We start from the raw sequence: 22,316 nt of genomic DNA, 5'->3' as shown, positions 1-22,316 counted from the left end.
TGTATCAGGTGTTATAGACACTGTACCTCGCTCTGTCTAACTGACAACAGAAATCCATCTGTACGGTGCCAGCAGAGGGACTCTGAAGAAGTACAGGTCATTGATGCAGCCTTACACCACCACCATCTGCTTAGACAGAAACTTCCCAAGGCTACCTACAACTTAAGTCATGCAGATGTGTACCAATCCCTTTGGACTCGAGTTCTGCATCCACTGTTAATCAGTCCTAATTAGGGTAAGGTAAAGATGTGCTTTAGCAAATACCTCAGTTCACTATATGCTAAATAGTACCTATAGCTCCCTACTAACCAATATGACCCTGCAACCTAAAACATTCTGCCCCATGTAAAGGGTTTGGCCAATCAATCTCCAAGCCTTTCAGCAAAACCAGAGGAAACTGTTTCCTTTATCAACAGTGAAGGTGGAGCAAATACTGCATCTGCACCTTTCAGTCCTTAACTGTCCCAGTGTAGCTAAAGCAGGGCAGAGGCCCAGCTTAAATGCTCTCAGTCAATTTTACAAAATAAATTCTAAAAGCACAGCCCTACCCGTTACTGCCATGTCTGTGTTTGCCATTGTTTCCCAAGGGGTTTCTACAATACCGATGCTGCCTTTGTTCTGGCAGCAAAGCTTGCTGTTAGTACTGAGTGGTTATTTCAGTGACTGCTGGACAGATGTGGGCTTCAGCTGCCGTTACAGTTTAGAGCCTCCTGGGAAAGATGACAAGAAGCCCCGTTTAAGTCTTTGTAAGTAGCAGAGGTAAACAGAGGCCCACAATGGTATCCCCTATTAAATCCCTCGGTGCACACTTAATTCTCAGCCTGAAAAACTGAAGATTGCCTTTATCAAAATCCTAAGTGTGTTTCTGAATTGAAAGCATGTAGACTTAAAACCACAAAGCCCCCACAGCCCAGCCCCTACCACTCCCATTTTGAATGGGAATTAGCAATCCAGTTTACATCCCCTTTTTTCCTACATACTAATTGTTCATAGTTCTGCTGCTGTCTACGAGCGGCTTTATCGCCACAGAACCATACAATTAACATCATTCCAACAGTTTCAACTCTGGGAATATAATTTAGAAAGAAAGTGAAAAGACAAACATTTATTTAAGTAGGGTTTTATACATGGCATGCATCTGAAAAGAAATTCTTTATCACATAACTATCACTCAAGTTTCCTGATCAAGGGTGTACAATCTCAGACGTGAGTTTTGGGTACCATCACCTATGCTAGTATATACAGAGATACAAAAATACACACAACAATTAATTTTACAGAGCAACAGAGCTGAGTGAATACTGTGTACGCTGCGGTCTCCGAGTTTGGACAGCTGAACATCCAAACTGCAGAGGCAACAGGAACACTGTGGAGATCATTTTCAGGGTCAGAAGAAACAGCATCAGAACTCTGACACAGTGTAAAAATATAAGGCAGAAGCCACTTTCTTCTGAACTGTAGGGAAGAGCAAAGCACACCGAGACTCTCCATGTTGCTTTTAAAAGTAGTTCCAGCAAGGAGCTGTACATGCAAAACGTAAATTTGCATCAACAGTGCAACAACAAAAGAATACTGAACAATAGCTCAATCATACAAACTTAAAAAAACCTAACCTGTACTTAATGCATCTCCTCACAAAATACCTAGGATTTGTCAGTGCATTAGTGTTAAAGTGGCATTAAAAAAAACTTCTGCTATTATAACAGATGCAGAATTATTTTGGAAATGCATAGCATCTACATTTTTATTGTCTTTGATAGGCACCATTCTAGTCACACCGGCATTAAGAACTCTTGATGGAAACAGCCATTCTTATCAATTCATACACAGCTATTCTTAACTGCTTGTCTTGATTTTGATTTCAACAAATAAATGCTTCTTAAAATTCAAAAATATACCCTATGAATATGAAAAGAACTATATACAACAGAGCTAAGACACAGGGTTAGCTGGCTGCCATACGTGTAACACACTGAAGAGAAACATTCAAGTTTGACAGATTTTTTTTTTTTCTTTTTTTTTTTTGAGAGGAAAGGCCTTTGGGTTGGAAGCATATCAGACAACAGTGCAGTAGGCTGAGAATTCCTTTAGCTCAGTTCAGAACTAAGGCATTGTATGATAAAATATACATTTATATTTGGTGCAACGTTACTGTCAATTTTAGAATCTAGATCACATCAAGTGCTATAATTTGTCACTCTAGGAAACGCACGTATCCATCTTCTATCACAAACTCAAACCTTTGGGGGGGGGAACCCAATTATCAAACACTAAACCTATATTGTTTTTTCTAATTTGACATTGAGGAAAAAATGCTAAGCCAAACAAACTCTATCTCAAAAAAACCATAGAGCAGGAGTTCACGTCCTCCTAGTCTTTACTCACTGAAAGTTAAAGGTATCCTTGCACTTTACTAAAAAGAAAGATTAAGATTTTAAACTGCTACTTAATTTCCAATTACTTTTGCATTTTAAAATTGTCAATTATTCACTCATTCTATGCTTGATGCCCCCTCTGATTATCTCCCAGTGTTGCCCTTCTCCTGTCGTTCCTATACGGCCTCCCTCTGAAGTTTCGCTGGTACTGGTAGCCATCATCTCTGCTTCTGCTGGGTGGAGCTTTCCAGGCTTCCTCGTTTCTTTGGAACTGGTACCCTCCCCGGCTGGAATAACCCCACTCCAGCCTGGGCCTTCTGCCTCCTCCGTAAGTCTGGTTGTAAAACTGCTTGGATCTCCCACTCCTCAGCATATCGGAAACGTCACTCTCATCTTCAGAGCTCTCTTCCCTGGCTCGCTGTGCCCTGCTCTCTGCCTGCAGGTTAGCGGCACCCTTGGAATCTCGACCTTTATCAGTCTTCTCCTTACAACTGGGAATGCTATTTTTCAGTTCATTTTTCGGTGTTTCTGCCAACAGTGGCAGAGCATTGGGCGCCGCTGTCTGCCTCTCCGGCCCCTGTGATGGCAGAGAACGATTTTGCTGCCCAGGTGCTGTTTTTTGCTTAGCAGGAGAAGCCAAAGGACGAGCTGGCTCCAACTGAGGTGCCCTAGCTGAAGTTTCTTTTGGGGCGCTGCACTCACTGCTTGTGCCAGCCACAGGGAAGGGTTCGGTGCTGGAGCTGCTGCTGCTGCTGTTTGGCTTCTGAAGCTGTTCTGCACAGTTTACTACAGGAACTGGAGGGCTGCACTCTTTAGCCACGTATGCGTTCACAGAGGCGCTCGCTGTTGCCTCTTTGTCCTCCGGTGATATGACAACGTTCGGTCTCGCTACTGAATTGTCAATGAAACCTTGAACTGGGTACCCATACCAGAAGTGAGGAAAGAAAGGAGGTGCTATTGGAACAGCTCCTAGAAAGTGGTTGTGTCCAAAGGGTGCCTGTGGGAACATGTTTTTCCCTCTCAGCGACTCCTCATAGGTTGCATGAAGAGCTTGCACTGGATTCTCCGATTCTACGCAGACCTGTCCTTGGCTTTCTGACACCTGAGCTGTAGGGATAATCAGAGGCAGCGACTGAGATCTACCATCAACCTGTGGAATCTGACCGTTGGATCTGGCCTCGTTCTGAACAGGAAAGTGCCTGTTTGTTCGCACAGTTTCGTTTTCATTCTGAGTCGGCAGAGCCTCCTGGAACCAGGGGTTGTGTGGGTACACGGGAAGGGACACATTTGGGTACATTCTACAAGCAGCTAAATAGGCCTGGTGCAGGGGGTACAAGTAGGAATGGGGTGCCCACATGGGACAGCTGTATGCCTGCAAGATGGGGGGGGGGGGGTGTGGAGGGGAAAAAAAAAAGAAAAAAAAAAGTATTTCATCTTTTGAATGTTCAGACAGACACAGTAGCACACAGGTCATTTATTATTTTGAAACAGTTAATTACTGGAAGGAAAGGCTAATTTTATTTACAGTGACTGCCCTCAATCCTAAATATCTAGGACTCCAGGATGATGTTCTCATTTTTCGTTTTCCTTCCAAATGCAGTTGCAATGGGCAACAGTTATGACTGGGATGAAAACGTGGTAACAATTTCTATATAGTTAAACCCATGATGCTATTAAGTCAAGCTTTAGCTATGCATTTGAAGACACACACATTTCAAATTCATTTTCCAGAATCACAATTATTACTTGGCAATTTGCCCTACTAGCTCACTTTTCAAATTTTAAGGGATAATAATCAAAACAAGTCATACCACACACATATTTTCACTTAACAACAACAAAAACCCAACAAAAAAACCACTCAACTCTACTGAAACCCCAAGTTATATCATTTCCCCAAGGACAATTTGTAAAGATTGAAATCCACACATATACTCAGAAGCCACAGATCAGCTTTGCTGGAAGCCCTTTCATGAAGTAGGGGGACAGGTTTCATGAGAACACACAACACGCTTTCCAGCTACTGGTGGGAGTCACACCACAGACACACCATTTTCAGCAGCAACCTTTTCTGTGCTCTTACTGCCCGACAGCTACGGTCACAACACTGAAGTTGTCCACCTCAGGTGGCGGCCCCCTTCCCTTTCCTCTCCTCCCACCTTAACTAACTAGCACACAGCAGCTTATGGTTACATTGCTCAGAGTTAAGAGTTTATAAACACAGACTCTGGCCTTGTGCTATAGTACACAGCAGCTGGCCCAAGAGCAACCTTGTAGGATGTTTTTAGAATACAATGTGCCATACAGAACACCACACAAGGCTGCTGGAGGCACAAGGCTGTCTAGGGAAACACTGCAGTAGGCAGAGCCCAAAAGCTGGTCTTGTCTGTGCCATCTGTAGAAACAGTTCCTAGAGCAAACCATCCTGAGCAGCTGACCCAGACCTCCTCCCAACAGAACCTAATCAGTTCATGCTGAACGAGCAGCTGGAAGGGTGTGGGTAACAACACAGCAGGATCTGGCACCAAAACGGTGGACATGGTGACACAGAGAGTAGTTCCCTAATCTACCTCACCGTTTGGTCACCCCCTGAGGAGCACAACTACTAGAACGTGGTACTGTTACCAGCAGATGGTGCTGAAGCACCAACAGGACAGACTACACCCTAACTAATACCAAGTACCAGTAAGGAGAGTCCCAAATATATGTAGGCTTATGAAACAAACACTGTTTAAATATGTCACTGTGATTAGCAGTGACACTCGCTAATCCCTTATGGATTTTCTATTAAGCAAAGAGCCTGGTATTAGGCACACAGTCATCAAATCTAAATTTACTTTGTAAGTTGTGCTGAACATTCCCTCTTTCCATGCACACACACCAAAGAAAATCATTACTTATGGCCTAAGTCGTGTGGAATTAGCCTAAGAGCTCTCAGCACCTTTTCCAAAGCAGCCTGCCTGACGTAGGAGTAGGAGAAGGTAAAAAAAGAACATTTTTAAGTGCAGAAGGGAGAAACAAAGCCAACTAGTCCTTACCAAGAAATGGAAAATGTTGCCTTTTTGAAAGAACCTCTTCCCCAACCACACACACAGATTTGCACCACATACACGCATCAACCACTGATATAATTACTTAGAAGATAAAATACTGTTGTCCTTAACCTGAGCAGAAAGGACAGACATGCAGGTTACTTAAGGGACTGTCCACAGGGAAAGACATACTAGGTAGGTATCTGTCCTGCAGTGGCTCTGGCAGTACACAGACATGGTCAGAGGGCCTCTTCTCTTTTATCATACACTGCTTTGGAAAGAAAGCATCTTTACACTGACAATGGTTTGCCTGGGAATTTGGAGAAAAAAAAGAAAAAGATTTGCACAGTCTGTTGACTGTATAGCCACATTTGGAAGCCAACAGTTCTCACTGTCACTGTTGAGATAAAATTTATTTTTGTTGACTTGAACTCCAATGTGGACAACTGTTGGGATTAATAGAAGACAAAATAAGAAAGTATTTCAAATTTAAAGATGAACTGGAAGTGTACAGCTGCAGCAACCAAACTTCTGCACCCCAAGTACTACCAAATACAAGCAAACTGTATGGTATAACAAACACAAAAAAGTAAGTAAGTAAGTTTGAAGAGTTACCTTCACACCAAGATTGAAGAAAAATCTAAGAATATTCTTATCTAGGAAAAAAAAACACAGAAAAAGATCTATGAAGACCTAAAATATTACACTTATCTGATCCAAAAATTAGTCCTTGCATAAAGTTCTATTTCAGTAGAGAAACGCTGGTATTAAGTTGCTGCTTACAGATCTTTGATTGATTTGGGGTTGGGTTTTTTTGCCACAGTAAGATATCTAGAACACAACTGCAGTTTAAATTTTAGTTTTAGCAGTTGTGGAACTGGACTTCTAGTTTTTAAAGGAATAGTTCGGTAAACAAACACCAAGGTGCTGTCAGACACTATCTGTTCTTTATGGGCATACTCCATATTTTGTAGTATAAGAAAACCTGTATTTTTCCAGACCAGTAAGGAAATGCTCAACAACTTCCAAGCTTTTGATTACAAGAGAAAACCTGTTACTGTAAAAGGAAGCAGATCTCTGAAGAAAATCCTTTACATTCACAAAACTTCAAGTTATGGTGGATCAAGATAATAACCACAAAATTACCATATCAGATTTCCAGGCTTAACCACTTAAAATAATCACAGTGTTAGCAACACAAACCAAAGAGTTACAACTCTATTCAATGTTCCCTCCCATGCCTTAAATCATGGCATGACAACAATTAGATCTTTTAATACAGACTAACAACAGGACCAAAGAAGTTGTCTTTATCTACATTTTAAGAGAAGAAAACCTACTAGGAAAAATGGTACAAAATCCAGACCTCCTCCGAGCTCCTCACCTTTAGGTAAGTCTTCCCCAGTATTGCACAGGGAGTAAGAGGGTGCAACAGCTCTTTCTCCCTTTTCACTAAAAGGGAATCCAGGGTATAGTGGATCCTGATAAGGATTCAGAGTCTGAGGCAAAGGCATTAAAGGCTGGTTAACCGCTTGTAGCGACACGGGAACTCCAGCAACTGGAGCAGATGTTACCTGAGCCTGTGATAAAATAGAGTCAGGTCCCGTTGCTGGGGCTGGCATCAATGAAGAAGCAGGTATTTGGGCTGGAATACCTAAAGGGGAAAAACACATATATATACACCCACATACCTATATCTATTTTTTATACATATATATAACTCAACTATATACCGTCACAAAAGAAAATGACAGCAGAAAAGCAAGTTTCAAAAGACAGAAGAAGGAAAAAAAAAAAAAAAAAAAAAAAGGAAGGTATTCAGGAAGACATAGGAATAAATTCTTGAATTGGAAATTTACAAACAAAAAAAGACTTGGTGAAATGCAGAGCCTAGTTTTCAGAAAGAGTAAAACAGTTCAGCTTTCCAGAAATAGCTAAACTCTTCCCATATTTATTTTTAAAATTATGAATACCAGAAGGAAATAAGAAGGGGGAAAGAAAGGGGGGAACTGAAACTTAGAAATGTGAATCTCTGCAGTTCTCTTTCTGAATAGTCATTTACTGAATAGTCTGAATAGTCATTCAACTCTGAATCTGAGCTCAGACTAACCAAGCTACGCATCTTCTGCCACAAATGCGGTCAAGTATGACAGGATTATTACCGTATCGTGGAAACACAGCGTGCTGACTTGAAAGCCCGTTCTTGTACAGAAACACAACAGTGGGAGAGAGAATACAGCACCCAAGCTAATGAGCAATACTGAATCTAAACTAATTCCACGTATCAGAAGATACGCACAGCACAGAAAAACCTTTATACTGGCTTTGCAGCTCAGGTCCACACGGATCTTATTAGTTCCAGACACACCAGACCCAAGGTGAGTCCTTAGTGTATCAAGGAGCTTGTTATATGGGACACAGAGCACAAAGGCATATCAAGCTTCAACATGCTGACAGCGCGTTCTACCCTAAGCAGATCCTCAGAATAACCCCCCTCAAAACTCAATGCTATTCCACTCTGGAGAAAAACAGGATGTTGAGTACACATCCCTCTTCCACCTTCAGGTAGGGAGTAAAGCAAACTATACATATGGGCAATTAAAGGTCTACTAGAACTCTCACCAGCTTTCAGCAGTGAGAAACTACATTCCTACACATGAATTCCCTTGGAATGTGAAGTTACATGAAACACCATCTCCTAGAGGCATCTTCAATTTAGCAAGACAGATAAAAGTATTTTTCAGGGTTAGTAGTTTCTGATTTATGTTAATATTTCTTCAAACCTGCTGGTCCATAGGTTGTTGGCTCACTAGGCCAAGTTGGCACAATGGCTGGTACAGAAGGCACTGTTGGAGGTAAATGCACCTCAGAAAAGACTGGTGAGGGTGTTGGAGTTATGCTTGGTAAGCATTCTGTCACGTTCTATAAAAAACAAAGATCACATGAAATTATTCTAAACCACCATTGTTGGTGACCCCTAACATGTCTGACTTCTACCAAAAAAGGCTTGATGACTCGGTATTATCCAGACTACTACCATCACCATAGGAAAATATTCACTAATAACATACCAGGCTCTATGCGTAAGAAACATCCGAGATACATTACATCACTGTGTGAAGAGCTGCACTGAGCTCTAGCCAGAACATGCCTGTACTGCAGACAGCCATCAGTGTTATAACCACCTTCACAGGCATTCAATTTAGTCTCTCCCATCAAAAAAGAAAAGCTACCCTCACAATTACCAAAAACCTTGGAGAAACCTGAAAAAGCAAAGGTAAAGAACTGAAAGCGCAAAGCATGGTTCTCTTAGCAGAAATATATGAAAGAACCCCTCTCTCAGAAGAAAAAGGATATACTTTTACTTTTCTATCAAGGGTTGTGCTTTGTGGTGGTTTGGGACAAAACCAGGACATGCTTTTACATTCTTTATGTTGGATATAACAGATTCCTAACTGTAAATAAAAAATTTTAGTATCACCATAGAAATGACTATGTAATTAAAAGCCAGTATAATAATACATACGTGGCTGTGATGAAGCTCCCCTTTGTCTGAAGTCTCCTGACTGGAAAGCTTTGAAATCAAACTAATATTCCTTACTTGCTCAGCAAGACTCGGAGAATCTGTTTTCACTTGTTCCAAAGGAGATGAAGCTTTCGGGTAACTCTTATCTTGACCACTCTTCTAAAGCAAATTCAGAAACAACAGACACAGCTAATCTCATAGTAAGATTTACTTTTCAAAGAGGCATTCAAAGATACTAAACCACACTACATACAAAGTGGGCTAGGCACCCAATCACTATTATACTAGTGTATACATCTCGCTCATTGAAAGGACAGCAAAGGTTAAAAGCCAACAAGAGGCCACAAATCTTCACTGAACTTCAGAGATCATGGTCTGTTAGCACAGTAGCCATTAGTAAACATCAGATCTTCTGTGGTCCCATTATACTGAAAGTACAGACTGTACCACGCAATTACAAATCCAGATTTGTAAGTGTTCTCAATAGCCCAGACCTGAGAACTCAGATTGCAGAGAAAGACTATAAGTATGGGTTACAGGGGCTGAGGAAAGCTGACAGCAATACAAGCCTCCACCCTCAGAAGTATTTCACCAAAAGCTGTAAAGCAGCAGCAGCAATCACAGCTCTAAATGCAGCTATTGCTCTGCTAATCATGTATCAGAGAAGCAATAACATTAAAAAAAAAAAATTTGGTCTTTTCTTTAAGATTACCTCAGATGAATTTGGCTCAAGCTTCTGACTTAAATGGGTCTGCCTGGAATTTGACTCTGTAATACCAAGACATAACCTAGTAAATGAACCATTACACCATTTATGGCTATCACAACTTAAGCCAGTTAAAAGTTTGTCTTTCCAAAGTTAAACCTTCAAAACAAAACCTACCTCAGCACAAATTACTTCAGAACACTTAAACTTCCATTGTTATCAAAGATCAAAGCATCCTAAAATAAACAGTTGTTAGGGCAGTAACAGAGCAGCTACTTCAACCTAGGTTTTCAAAGCTCTTTACTGATGTGTGTTAACCGTTCTGGTGATGCTTGAGGGAAACAGGAAAGAAATGTAGCTGTCTCTTTAAACACGTATCATTCATCCTAAATCCCTCCTAGTGAAAAAGAAATAAATTTATACTTTGCTTAAAGTGAAAATGTTTTGATCTGCATTTCCACATTCAATTGTTAAGAAAACAGAAGCTTAAAGTCTTGTCTACTTTTGACTGAGTAAAAGAAAGATCAGTTTAGAAGGTTTCAATGGTTCAAAAGATCTAGAAAGTTTTCAAGACTGATACAGAAAGTTTAATTTCTCAAGCACCAGCAAACACTTGGTGGGAGAGATGGTGTTGAAAAGCAGTCATGGCATAATCTTCATATAATAAGACCTGTACAAGTTCTTGAGATTCTAGCTTATGATCAAATCTGGCTACTAATGCTTGTCAGTCAAATTCATGCACATAAGTTTAATAGTAGCTGCTAAATAGATATGTACTTTTTTAAAAGCTCAGTATATGTACCATCACAATGAGACAGCAATGTAAATTAAAACAATATTGATTATGACTGCCAATTCCCCAAGCACCAACAGTAATCTCTAAACACTCAGAAGGAAGCACAGTTTACTCCCATAGGATTTTTAACCTCATTTCAGAAGAGGCAACAATCCAGAGTGTCACAAAAAAACAGAGCAAGCTCTACATGCCATGCACTTCAGCAAAATCTATCATGACCCTGTAGTAAAGAGCTTTCTCTACATACACATTCTTTTTGGCATTGCTGATGAGACAAGTTTTCAACTGAAACAAGTTTTCAGATGTTTGAAGAATGAAAAATAAGTAGCATCAGTCCTTGTGAGACCATTCAAGAAGGCATTACACATTGTAAGAAGGACTAAGGAGCACAAGTACCATAAATACACAACAGCAATGCCTCTGCTGTTGCCAGAGATATGGGAACAAAAAAAAAAAATTATCTAAAAACTGAGGGGAGGAGCAGCTTCTAAGAGGAGGCTAAAGAGTTTGAATTTTATTTAGCCAGGAAAAAAAAAAACAAAGTGGAAGAAGTCAAGATCAAGTTTGGTGTTTAGTTATGGCAAAGCTGACAGGACAAAAAATAACCAAAAAAAGTTTTTAAAAAACCCCGAATTATCATCAGTTGCATTTAGCAAAGATTTACTGACTACCTCCTGACAGCTACAGCGTTCATCTATTACTGCCACGTTCCACTGCCTCCCAGAAGAGGAAAAGCTTACAGTCAGTGAAGAGACTGTTACAACGGATTAGGGGGAGGGAGAAAACCCAAACCAATTTTGACCATGTGACAGCTCTTTCTACTGTAAAAGGGGGCGAGTATTTCAACTCTTCTGCACACCATCTTCTCCCCTCTTTCTGTACCACTGTGTGCTAATTTTTAACCATGCCACACTGAATACTTTTACCTGTTTTTCTCTTAACTGACTCCAGTAAGCACTCTTAATACTCCTCCCACTCTCACTACAGGATCTAATTTAGGGTTGCTCTGATAGTCTTCGTTTTTCTCATTCCTCTTCCCACTTACTACAAAAATCCCAGCAAGGAGCCTGCTCCCTCAGCCACATTCATGAAGCAGGAAAACACTTCCCCCCTCCCCACCCCGCCCTCTCCCCCCCAACCACACCTTTGCTACCTTCAGCCTAGCTTAGTTTGGCACTATTACTTATGATCATTTTCCCCTCAATGCCTGAACAGATGCCCCATCTTGAATAAATTCTGAAGCTGTTAATAAAACCACACAAACAAAACTAGGCCTTGATCTGAAAACATTTATTTTTACCTTTATCCTTCTGCTCTTCCACCTCTGCTGTCCACTTGCCGTTTCTTCTCTCATTACTTGAGAACTTTTTCTGGTTTAAACTATCCACAGTCTGTGTAGCAGCCTGACAAACTGACTGATTCTAAAGAAGTTTAAAAAAGCAGAAATGTGAGTTTATATAAGAAGTCTGATGATACTTTGCCATTGTCAGTTATGACACTATTATTCCTTCATGACACATAATACTTATCTCTGCAATAGGCAAAGGGGGAGGGAAGCAGTCTTGATCAGTATCATCCAGATTCACCCACTCTTTCATTCATGGCTATATTTTGCTAAGCATCCTTTAAAAGCATTCATGTAATCAGCCTACATGAAAACCAAAACCTGCTTCACTCAGGCAATATCTGCTTTACAATCACATGGTGCTTCTGCAGGTGAGCATACAGCATGCTGTTAATCACAGCTCAGAGAGAGACAGCAACCTCTGTCCATTAGGCTTCAGTCTTGGACTGCTCTTTGCAGGACAGAAGAGCTGTACACTTCTTCTCAGTTACACCAATGTAAGTCATTACTGCTCAAAAACTGAAAGATACAGGAAGTATCTTCCTAAAGTGCAGGAAGTCACTTCCACAAAGCAAGAGATTTAAGGCCCATCTTTCACCTCCTTGTTCTTCCCAGCCTGGTTCTTGCTTCTGTTTGCCCTGGGATTTAAATCCAAAAACCCCCACACATCTCTAGAGTAAACCTGTGTAGACAGTAGCTCTTTACCCACAGGATCTGCTCACTCCCTGGATATACCAAGACTACAATCCACATCCTTTAAAAAATGCATCAATAGAATAATCTCTCAAAATCTAAAGGCTACGTTCTTCCCTCAGACATAGACAAGTTTACTTAAGCCAACTCAGCTTCACAACAGACAAAGAGCAAGTCTGACAAAGAATCTGCAGAACTTAAGACACCAGGGAAGTTCTCAGCCTAAAAAGAAAAGTCACTTATACATAAAATAGGTTTTATGTGAACCTAATCATAAACAATGACCTACTCACCTCTGATACTAATTCAAGCACCACAGTGCCATTTTACTGAGCTATTTCTCAGCTAAATTAAACTGTACTTCAGAGCAAGTTCTGTCCTCACCTTGGAGTTTGATCCCACCATACAAGACAACATCTGAGTAACTGTAAGGGAGTGCAAAGCCTTCCAAAGCCAGCAGGAACATGAAGAAAGAAGGCCACAGCTTCAAAAGCTCGTGTGTCTACCACATTTACATGGCTAAAGAACTGTATATGGTGGACATCAATTATTCCCAGGGGAAACTACTACGTATGTGTCTTGTCTTGAATATATAAAGCATTGTAGATTCACATATTTCTATGTAGAAAGTGAGTGTGAAAATATCCTTAACTTTTGAATTGTATTGTAATGCAAGGACAGCAAAACAACAACTGCTAATTAAAGGTTCATGGACAAGCATCAAAAATGCACTCTGAATTACAATGGAAAAAAGCATACATTGGGAAGAGCAGGAAAAGCTTGTTCATCTCTCTGCTGGATCTCATAAAGCGAACGAGATTCTTCTATCGCCTGTTTCTCCCTGCGTTCCTCTGGAGACAGGCCAAAGTAGTTACAATCTCTGATGCCATGGTTCGCATCCTCAGTTCTCTCCCGGTCTGGCTTTCTGTAAAAGAAATAACCAAACAGGATCACTTTGACAAAGAAATTCACCAGCATCAAACACAACACAAACACACAGTTTAGAAGGAAGAAGAGATAATTCTATAGCACTACTTATGTGATTCCAGATCCCTTCCTGCCTACTCAAGTTACCCATGTGCACAAAATTTAAGAAAGGGAAAGAATGGATTTTGTCCATGATTTCTTTGGTTCAATACAATTCTGAAAGACTTTCTAACAAATGGCAATTATTAGATCACAGTTAAAACACAAATGCCTACACTAAGTGACCTAATCCATTTCTGTGCCAACTAAGAACTGACCACCACTCATCTGCTCCCTATGAACATGAAAGAGAAAGTGGGGGAAGAAGATTTTGTTGTAAATACAACAAAAGAGAAAACATATAATTTTCAGTGTCTGAGGCATCACTAAACAAAATTAACATCACTGTTTCAGCTTTCTGAATTACTTAACTAACCTCTTTAGGATACTCATATTTATGCTCAAGGTGGAAGAGAAATACCCTTAGGATGTTTTATGTGGCAGACTGCAGAGACATCCCAGCCCCATTGATTCCACAAGGAGTTACGATACAGAAGAATGACAGAAGAGGCCATGAAGAGTTTGGGTTTGTAGCCAAGTACAGAACAGTCTTTTTGATAGGACAGAAGAGTGGCAATGATGAAAACAGAAACTCTGCTGCATCAGCACAAATCCAGAAATCGCTACCAACAAACGCAGGCACAACGCTGTTCTCGTACTCCTTCAAGTGATCAGCCATAACATGAAGCAGTTCTCTGTGACAGGCTCTGCAGAAGCTGAGGGAACATCTTAGCCATGCCCAAGAATCTCTACATGCAACATTACTTCAGCCCCAACCAGAAAAACCAAACCAAAACAAAACAACCAAACATCTACTTTCCAAGAAGAAATAGCAGTTCTGTTTATGGTGCTTCCAGGGGAGATGCTGCCATGCAAGAAAAAAAAGTGGGAGCTCATGATGGCAGCAGTTTTGAGAAATATTCAAAAATTAAGAATTCTTTTTCCTGTGCTTGTGTGTATTCTTCAGGGCTTCGAACACCTCTTAAGAATTCAATGGCAACACGTTTCAAAAGAGCTTGTTGGAAGCACCTGAAACAGGCACCTGGGCTCCAAGAAGCTCAGCTAGAGTTGACTATAAGAAAGATGTTATTTGTGGTTTTACCTTACAGTTTGGGAAGGATTCCTGACTGGAGCTTTTTGCTCAGTTGAGGTCTGATGAGGTTGGGGTCCAGAACATAAGAACTGATGCTGCCTGGTTCCCACAGTATGCTGAAGTCGAGGAGGTAGCGCTGACTGGGGTTTTATTGACTTGCTCTGATTCTTTGGCCCTCTGCAATCTGCATCTGTGATAAAGATGTGAAAACAGATTTTTTTTTGTTTTTTAAATCATTTTTTAAGCTCTTTGGGATGAAACATCTGACAATAAAGATTCTGCCACACAAAGACAGGTACAATCCTACCGGGCTGAGCATTCTGCCCCCATGTTGGGAAAAACTTTTTTATCTTCTTCCCTGGCACAGTGTTCCATCCCTCCATAGGAGAGGCCTGTGGAAGAGGTTTAAGGCTCTTCAGTGAGACAGTATGCCTACAAAACAAGGAATTATGGAGGGAAAAATATCTTAAAGACCAGACTGGGGCTTGCATAAATTAATACCACATGTTTACTAAGAATATGAATCTTTCAATTTTTAAGAACACTGCATTCCAAGTCCTTTGTTCTTTATGATTACACTCAAGCAATGTGTAGAAGAGACCTCTTTTTTTTTTTCCTTTAAAAAAATAAAACTCTGTTAAGTTGATGTAAACTTATCCAGTAAAGAATGATCAGCCATTTGTGAAGTAAGTACTGTGTCTTCAGGGCAGACAGAAAAGGATAATGATCAGAAAGAGCTATATACTCAGATAAACTTATCACAAATACTGCAATAGATGTCAAGATTGAAAAACATTATATTAGTGGTTTATATCCTAGAGCAATTACCGTGTTTTTAATTGCTGTAGGATGTCCAAGCAACTGTTTACATTACTTGAAAGGAGGACATTCAAATCTATAATAGACAGTTCAAATCAGGTTAAATCTCAATTTAAAAAAGGAAAAAAACCAAAACTGTGAGAATCTTCAGCTCTCACAACGTTTTTTTTTTTTTAATGGAATGAAATCGCACAAGATTAATGGGCTGGAGACTTATTTTTTACAATTATTTTAAGCTGAAAGAGGGTAGGTTTAGATTACATATTAGGAATAAATTCTTCACTATGAGGGTGGTCAGACACTGGAACAGGCTGCCCAGAGAAGTTGTAGCTGCCCCCTCCCTGGAAGTGTTCAAGGCCAGGCTGGATGAGGCTTTGAGCAACCTGGTCTAGTGGAAGGCGTCCCTGATGATGGCAGGGGGCTTGGAACTACATGAGCTTTCAGGTTCCTTCCAACCAAACCATTTTATGATGATTCTATGATTCCCTCACTTACCCTGACTGAAAGTGTTTCCTCTTCCCAAACTACACCCAACTACAGGGTTTTTTTGCCACAGAAAAGTTACAGAATTTACAGCAGAGCTCAAGAAAATGTTTCAAACTGCTCCCCCCTCCAAAAAACCAAACCAAAAACCACCCAACAAAAAATTCTCGGCCCCCAAAAAAATAAAACCATCACCACTACCACCCAAGAAACAAAAAAATAAACACAAGAAAAACAGCCAATCAGCAACACACAAAAAACCCCTGCAACCCTCACCAGCAACTTTAAACATTTAGTTTGTCCCAAGGTAGGGCAAGGATGACACTGATCTAAACAGCAAATTGGCATATTCTGCATGAAATCAGGACAAGCTACTCAGCCAACAGTGAAGCTAGGTGCACCGATGGACCTTTTAATATGAAAAGCTTCAAATCTAGCATCTAATTATTAAGTATAACAAGCTTAATGGTGTCAATCTGTTTAGGCTTGAATCTTGTGGAAAAAAAAAATTCTAATGCTAATATAGTTACTGTTTTACTCTGCAAGTAATATCCAGACTATGTGGCGCTAATGGAAAAAGTCTAAAGTCACAATCAGTACAGAAACCCATTTTCCTTTTTTTATTTAATATGTTGTTTTCTTAATAATTTTGTGGTAGTACTGCTTCAAGTAAATAAGCAGATACACTTCAGGGGCTGAAATTAACTCTGAAGAAAGTAATGCTGCCATTACCAAGGTTCAGTTTGGCACTCTTTTCCAAAAGAGATTAAAGCACTTACTTTGCTCCAAGCTCTTCTACAAATACAACAACTGGGCCATTCTCTGAGCAAACTTCTTGAATATGAGCATTATAAAATTTCCCATTATGGTCTAAGCGCACCTATAAGGAAAAAGAATAAGTAAAAAAAAAAGTGCATTAGCTTCAAAGAAGACAAGGAGAGGACATAACACAGTATCAGTAATGTTAAAAATAGAACTTTTCTTCTGGGTAACAGAAGACCTGAGAAATAAACATTAGGTAATTCAGTAAATGTAACAAAAGCAAATCTTCCATCCATATCACTTCTTTAAAAAGAAATAAAAATACTATTAAAAAACAAAAACCCCAAACAAACAAAAATCCCAAACATAAAGGTTGCTGAGTAACACTACTTAATGAAGCATGAGAAAGTTAAAAGTAATCAGTGTATCAAGACTTTTCAGCTTTACTGAAAACACTTGCTCTTAGAATAAAACCTAAAGCTTTTCCTTGTTAAAATCCAAGTAAAGACTATAAAAAAATCATTACTAACTTCAGCAGAATTTAGTTTAAGAACATAATGAACATCTATTATTTCTGAAGTTATTCTTCAGGAACTTTTTTTTTTTAAAAGACATAAAAAAAAATTGTTCAGACATGATGTCCTGGTTTTTGCTAGGATAGGGTTAATTTTGTTCTTAGCAGCTACAAAGTGTTGTGTTTTGGTTTCAGTGAGAATTGTTATGAGAACAATGTTGATAACTACAAGGACACTGTGCTTGGGCAGTTTGCAAGAGCAGAGGACTGGAAGAGGGGGCGGTGTGTGGAGAAGTGCAGTAGTTAGTTAGTAAACCCCAGAACTGACAGTTGGATGTGCCAATAAGATATTCCACATCATATTACATCATGTTTAATATATTAACTGGGGCTGAGTGGAAAGGGGGGGATTCTCTCAGGAATCACTCAGGCTCACTTTTCTGGGATTGCAATTTTGATTTCAGGGTTCCTTTTCACTCCTCCAGGATCGTTATCAGTGGGTGGTGAGCAATTGTACTCTGCATCACTCACGTATATATATAGAGAGAGATAGATAGATAGATAGATAGATAGTTGTTATCATTATTATTCTTATTATTTTAATTCTATTTTACTCTAATTATTACATTGTTCTTATCTCAACCTACAAGTCTCCTCACCTCTACCCCTCCAATTCTTTCCCCGATTCCCTGGGTGGGGGGCTGCAAGTGGCTGTGTCTTGTTTGGCTGCCAGCTAAGTTCAACTATCACACATGATCATAGTGTTACTTGTCTGACTGACATTTCGTGTTCTTAAATTTTTTCTGTTAAGTATAAAATAAACTTCATAACATTCTGCTAGAACATTTGGCTTTCCCGCTGTATTAATTTGGTCAGCTCCACTTTTCACTATTTACTTCATCTTCTGTTACCATGTTTTTATCCCATATATTTACTGTCTTGACACATCCATATTAATTTTGACAGAGAGTATGTGAATTACCAGATCTTTTTCTACTAATACTATCTGTACCCTTTAGTAAATACTAAACAAGACAGCCTTAGGGTCTTAAATATACATTTTAAGCCTGTACTATTAAGCAATAAATAATCAACTCCACATTAGGGGTTTTTTGGTTGGTTTCGGGGGGGGGGGGGGGGGGGGGTTGGTTTATGTTTTGTTTTGTTGCGGGTTTGGTGGGTTTTTTTGGTGGGTTTGTTTGTTTTGGTTGGGGGTTTTTTTGGTTTATTTTTTAAATTTAGAGATGTGTTTTTCCTGCAATTTTTTCCACTATGCTTAATTCCATTACACAAATTTTTAAAAGTACAAACTGAAAGAGCCCCCATGCTGCATGATAAACCTAACTGAATATTTTCATATTAATAATTTTAATAGATGGTCAAACATCCTAGAAAGCACCGTATTTAGCCAACTACCACCAGTTTAGTTAACACACCTAAGGATATTAATCTAAAATTTGAGTGCTACAGAATTCAAAGGCAAATCTTATTTCTTCTTAAGCAGCAATACATACTACAAATTTTAATAAAATTTAAAGAGCAATTATGTATCACACTTTGAATACTTTAAGGGGAAGAACTGCCCAAAACTTCAGATCTTCAGGATCTGCAGCAACAAGCAGATTAGAACAAAGCCAATTTACCAAAGCCAATAGTAAACATTATCTCCAGAGTTGAACATAAATACACGGAACTATGATGTTGGTTTTGGTGTCTCCAAAGAAAAGTCTACGTGACAGAAAATGCTATAACTTTGTTCTTCTTCACGCAACTTGTATGCGTGCAAAAAATTTATCATGCAGCAGTATGATAAAGCAAGTGCAGCCATGAGCAAAAGATGCGGTGGAGACAACCATTTGTTCTATAAAAGAGACCTACCCCACACTTTTGCACATCCCAAGAATAACCAGGGAGCTTACGAAGCCCATCAAGAACAGAGCTTAGCCTGGACCAAGTAACTGCCCTAAACACACCTACTTCTCACACAGAGGCTGGGACTTCACAACACCCAGCAAGGACTCACCATGGAGGCAAACCTGCACAAACTTATTTGCATACATAACATCAAGAATCACAGTCATCCTATTAAATATACTCTTGAAGTTAACCTTGTGACTTTTTAATGCAGTAAATATCTGATCAGTGCAATTTCATTACATGCCTTTTCTGCATGTATGCTGTAAGTCATAAACATCACCAACAATTAAATAAGAAGCATATGCACAGTTTGAAGACACAAGCAAAGAATATTTACAAAGTAGTAATTATATATCAAAATAGTTAACAAAGAGAGAATTGGCATCTTGATCAAAGTGTTAATGTGTCTATAAGCTATAATTCAATACTACTTACTTTACATTTATCTCCAACTGAGTATTGCATGCCAGCAGCAATAGAAAAATCTTGCTTTTGCTGATCTGTAAATACATGAGCAGTAATATACTGTTAGTTCTAATACACCAAGAGGTACTTTCTTGATGCAGTAAAAATGCAAACCAGAAGTTCAGGCTGTAAATCTGCACACCGACTCACGTAAGGAAGTCAGCTGCCTAAACCCAAACTGCCATTTGCATCACTGTTCTTCAAGAGGGCTTCACTTTCTACATCTGCTTGCAAAAGCTGGAACTTTTAAAGTATTTGGTTACTTACCCCATTTGGATTGGAGCCAAACATCATATTCAACGTTTCTGTAAACTGATGGATTGAGTGATTTAAGAACTTTTTTAGGTAAGACCAACAAGGTAGGATTCCCATTGCTCTTAAGGTGCTGTATGAAACAGAACAAAGTGCTAAATGGTCAACTACATAAAGATGTAAAATATTCCATTTTTCAGTCATAGTGCTCAAGTTTTAAACTAAAATATAAAAAAGCTAAAAATAACTAAAGCATAAAGAGCTTTAAAAAAATAGAATCAGAGTGTTGTGAGTTGGAAGAGACCCACAAGGATCATCGAGTCCAACTCTTGTCATAATTCAATGGTGTTCTTTTAACCACACCAGAACAAGATTAAAAACCAAGCAGCATTAACAAGGACACTATCTGCCTTTTGGCACATCAAAAGTGAACATTACTTTTCAAAGAAATAAGTAGCTTTGAGATACGACATGCTAGGAAAACTAGAAACTCAAGATTATCTCACGTACATTAAACACTGAAAAACACAGCAGAGTACAAGTTATAAGGAAGAAAAAAAATCTTAGCATATAAATACCTTGTTGCCAGAAAGAGACTTCAATCCATTCATATCACTAACTGTTGTGGCTTTACTCCTGCAAAAGGAGAGAAGCAAGCTGTGGTAATGCAGCATTAGTAATGCCTGGAAATCAGGTAAGAAACATCTTGGAAGCAGATAAAAATACTGAAACTATCACTCTCTACATATTTTTCCACAATAATCCTACCACAGAACATCTTCAGCTCTTAAAATGAAAAAGCTAAGTCCAAAACAAGACCTAAATTTCTACATTATATAGAGCTAAAAATAAGATTTTGGGTTTTAAGTACAAGTTTTAGGAAGTCTAACCTATGTGTACCAACTCAGTCATCACTTAATAAAAAAAAAAAAAAAAAAAAAAAGAGGGGGCAGGCAAGGGAAAGAAAAAATCCCTCTGAAATTTTTGCAACTATGCAACGAAATCATAGCAAAAGCAGACATTAAAAAGCAAACAAAAAAACCCAACTTCAAAACCAAAACCCACTCAGTTAGTTAAATGGCATCAGGCACTCTAATTTACTCTTATTTTCTACACCTGACATCGCTGGAAAATTACTTTCCACAGAGGAAAAAGACCAAGTATTTTTCCCAACAACAGTTGTAGGCAACTGTCAGCATTAACTTCTCCCAAAACCAAATTAAACTATTAGATTTAATAACAACATAACTGAAAAGTTCACATTTATAAAATGAAAAAGATATTCTGGAAAACTAGGTATTGAAACAAGCTGAAGTCATTCAGCTTCAGTACAAGCAAAAAATTTAAGACTTGATAAACACAGTAAAGTGTTTGTAATTTGTGTTAACTAGGTCAGGACTGACACACACTAGCTTTTGCATCGTAAGACACCTGGTTTAAATCAATAACATTGAGCTTGATAGTCTCAAGTGAGTATATGACCTTCATTTACAAAGGTGCTGTGGAGGTTAGCAGTGTATTTTCTTATGAATCCCAAAGATACAGGGTAATGCCACTGCACATGAAGCCCAGGAAAGCTCCAAGAACAGAAAGGAATAAGGAAGGTTTCCACTCTCTGACATTTAGCCACAATAATTGTTCCCCAAGGCAGAAATACTTTGTATTTTAATTGGAAATGTTCCTTAGCATTTTTTTTTCCAAACAAGAAAGGAAGCTAATCCCTTTCCCAGAACTTGGTTTTCTTTCTGTAGTGATTTCCATCACCTTCCTTTCTGTTATTTTCAGCTTGAGGAAAAAACCAGCTCCCAACATCTCAAAGAATTTCTTCTGCCACATGCCACACAGACTACAGCAGAGCCCCCAGAAAGGACTTTAATGAGGTTCAGCGGGAAAAGAGGACATTATTCACTAATAAAGCATAAGCTCCACAAATTCAATGGAATTTCACACAAGCCAGGGTTTCAAGAATAGTATTAAACAGAAGAAAAACTGCCAACATGCAAATGCAAAAATGGCACTGTGAAAGACTTATTGTAAAAAAGGAATCAGTAGGTCAAAATCTCAAAGCTACCTAGAGCACCCAGGTCCAGCAAAAGGAATGCAAACCCACAAATATAATCACTTCATAAAGATCAAGGAACAAAAGGGAGCAAAGTACATCTGTACTTCTCCATCAGCTACATCTCAAGCAGGCATTTCAGCTTCCACATGTGGAAACAACACAAGTTGGATTAGATTCCTGCAACTCTACTGAGCTGCAAGAGTGAGCCAAGTAATTCTCATGGAGTTTACCGTGCCAGACTGGCACGGTGACAGTTCTCCCAGGGGATTCTGATAATTTGAACAGGAAGAGGGACTTGTTGCAATGGCAGTATTCCATTATGTAAAGAAACCCAAAGCTAGACTGCAAGAAAAACAGAAGAACCAGAACCCTGTCCTTAGCTACAGTGAAGATTACACATTTCATTCTTTCATAGTTCTAACCTTACCTCTTTGTGTTTCTTTTTGTAGT

General features: G+C 39.2%; 1 protein-coding gene across 1 annotated transcript; it reads right to left on the bottom strand.

The window, feature by feature from the left end:
• Positions 1–2,496: 2,496 nt before the first annotated feature.
• LOC104530671 (OTU domain-containing protein 4) lies at positions 2,497–20,415 on the bottom strand. Its single transcript, XM_029086833.1, has 12 exons — positions 20,383–20,415; positions 19,820–19,937; positions 19,523–19,587; positions 16,674–16,774; positions 13,233–13,398; positions 11,736–11,856; positions 9,646–9,701; positions 8,934–9,092; positions 8,191–8,329; positions 6,792–7,061; positions 6,023–6,063; positions 2,497–3,693 (listed from the first exon to the last, which is right to left on the bottom strand). Exons 1-12 carry the CDS (start codon positions 20,413–20,415, stop codon positions 2,497–2,499), a joined length of 2,466 nt encoding a protein of 821 aa, XP_028942666.1.
• Between the last annotated feature and the right edge of the window lie 1,901 nt (positions 20,416–22,316).

Source organism: Antrostomus carolinensis, unplaced genomic scaffold (assembly GCF_000700745.2).
Source record: "Antrostomus carolinensis isolate BGI_N321 unplaced genomic scaffold, ASM70074v2 scaffold12639, whole genome shotgun sequence".
NCBI classification, from domain to species: Eukaryota; Metazoa; Chordata; class Aves; order Caprimulgiformes; family Caprimulgidae; genus Antrostomus; species Antrostomus carolinensis.
This window is presented reverse-complemented; position numbering and strand designations above follow the sequence as displayed.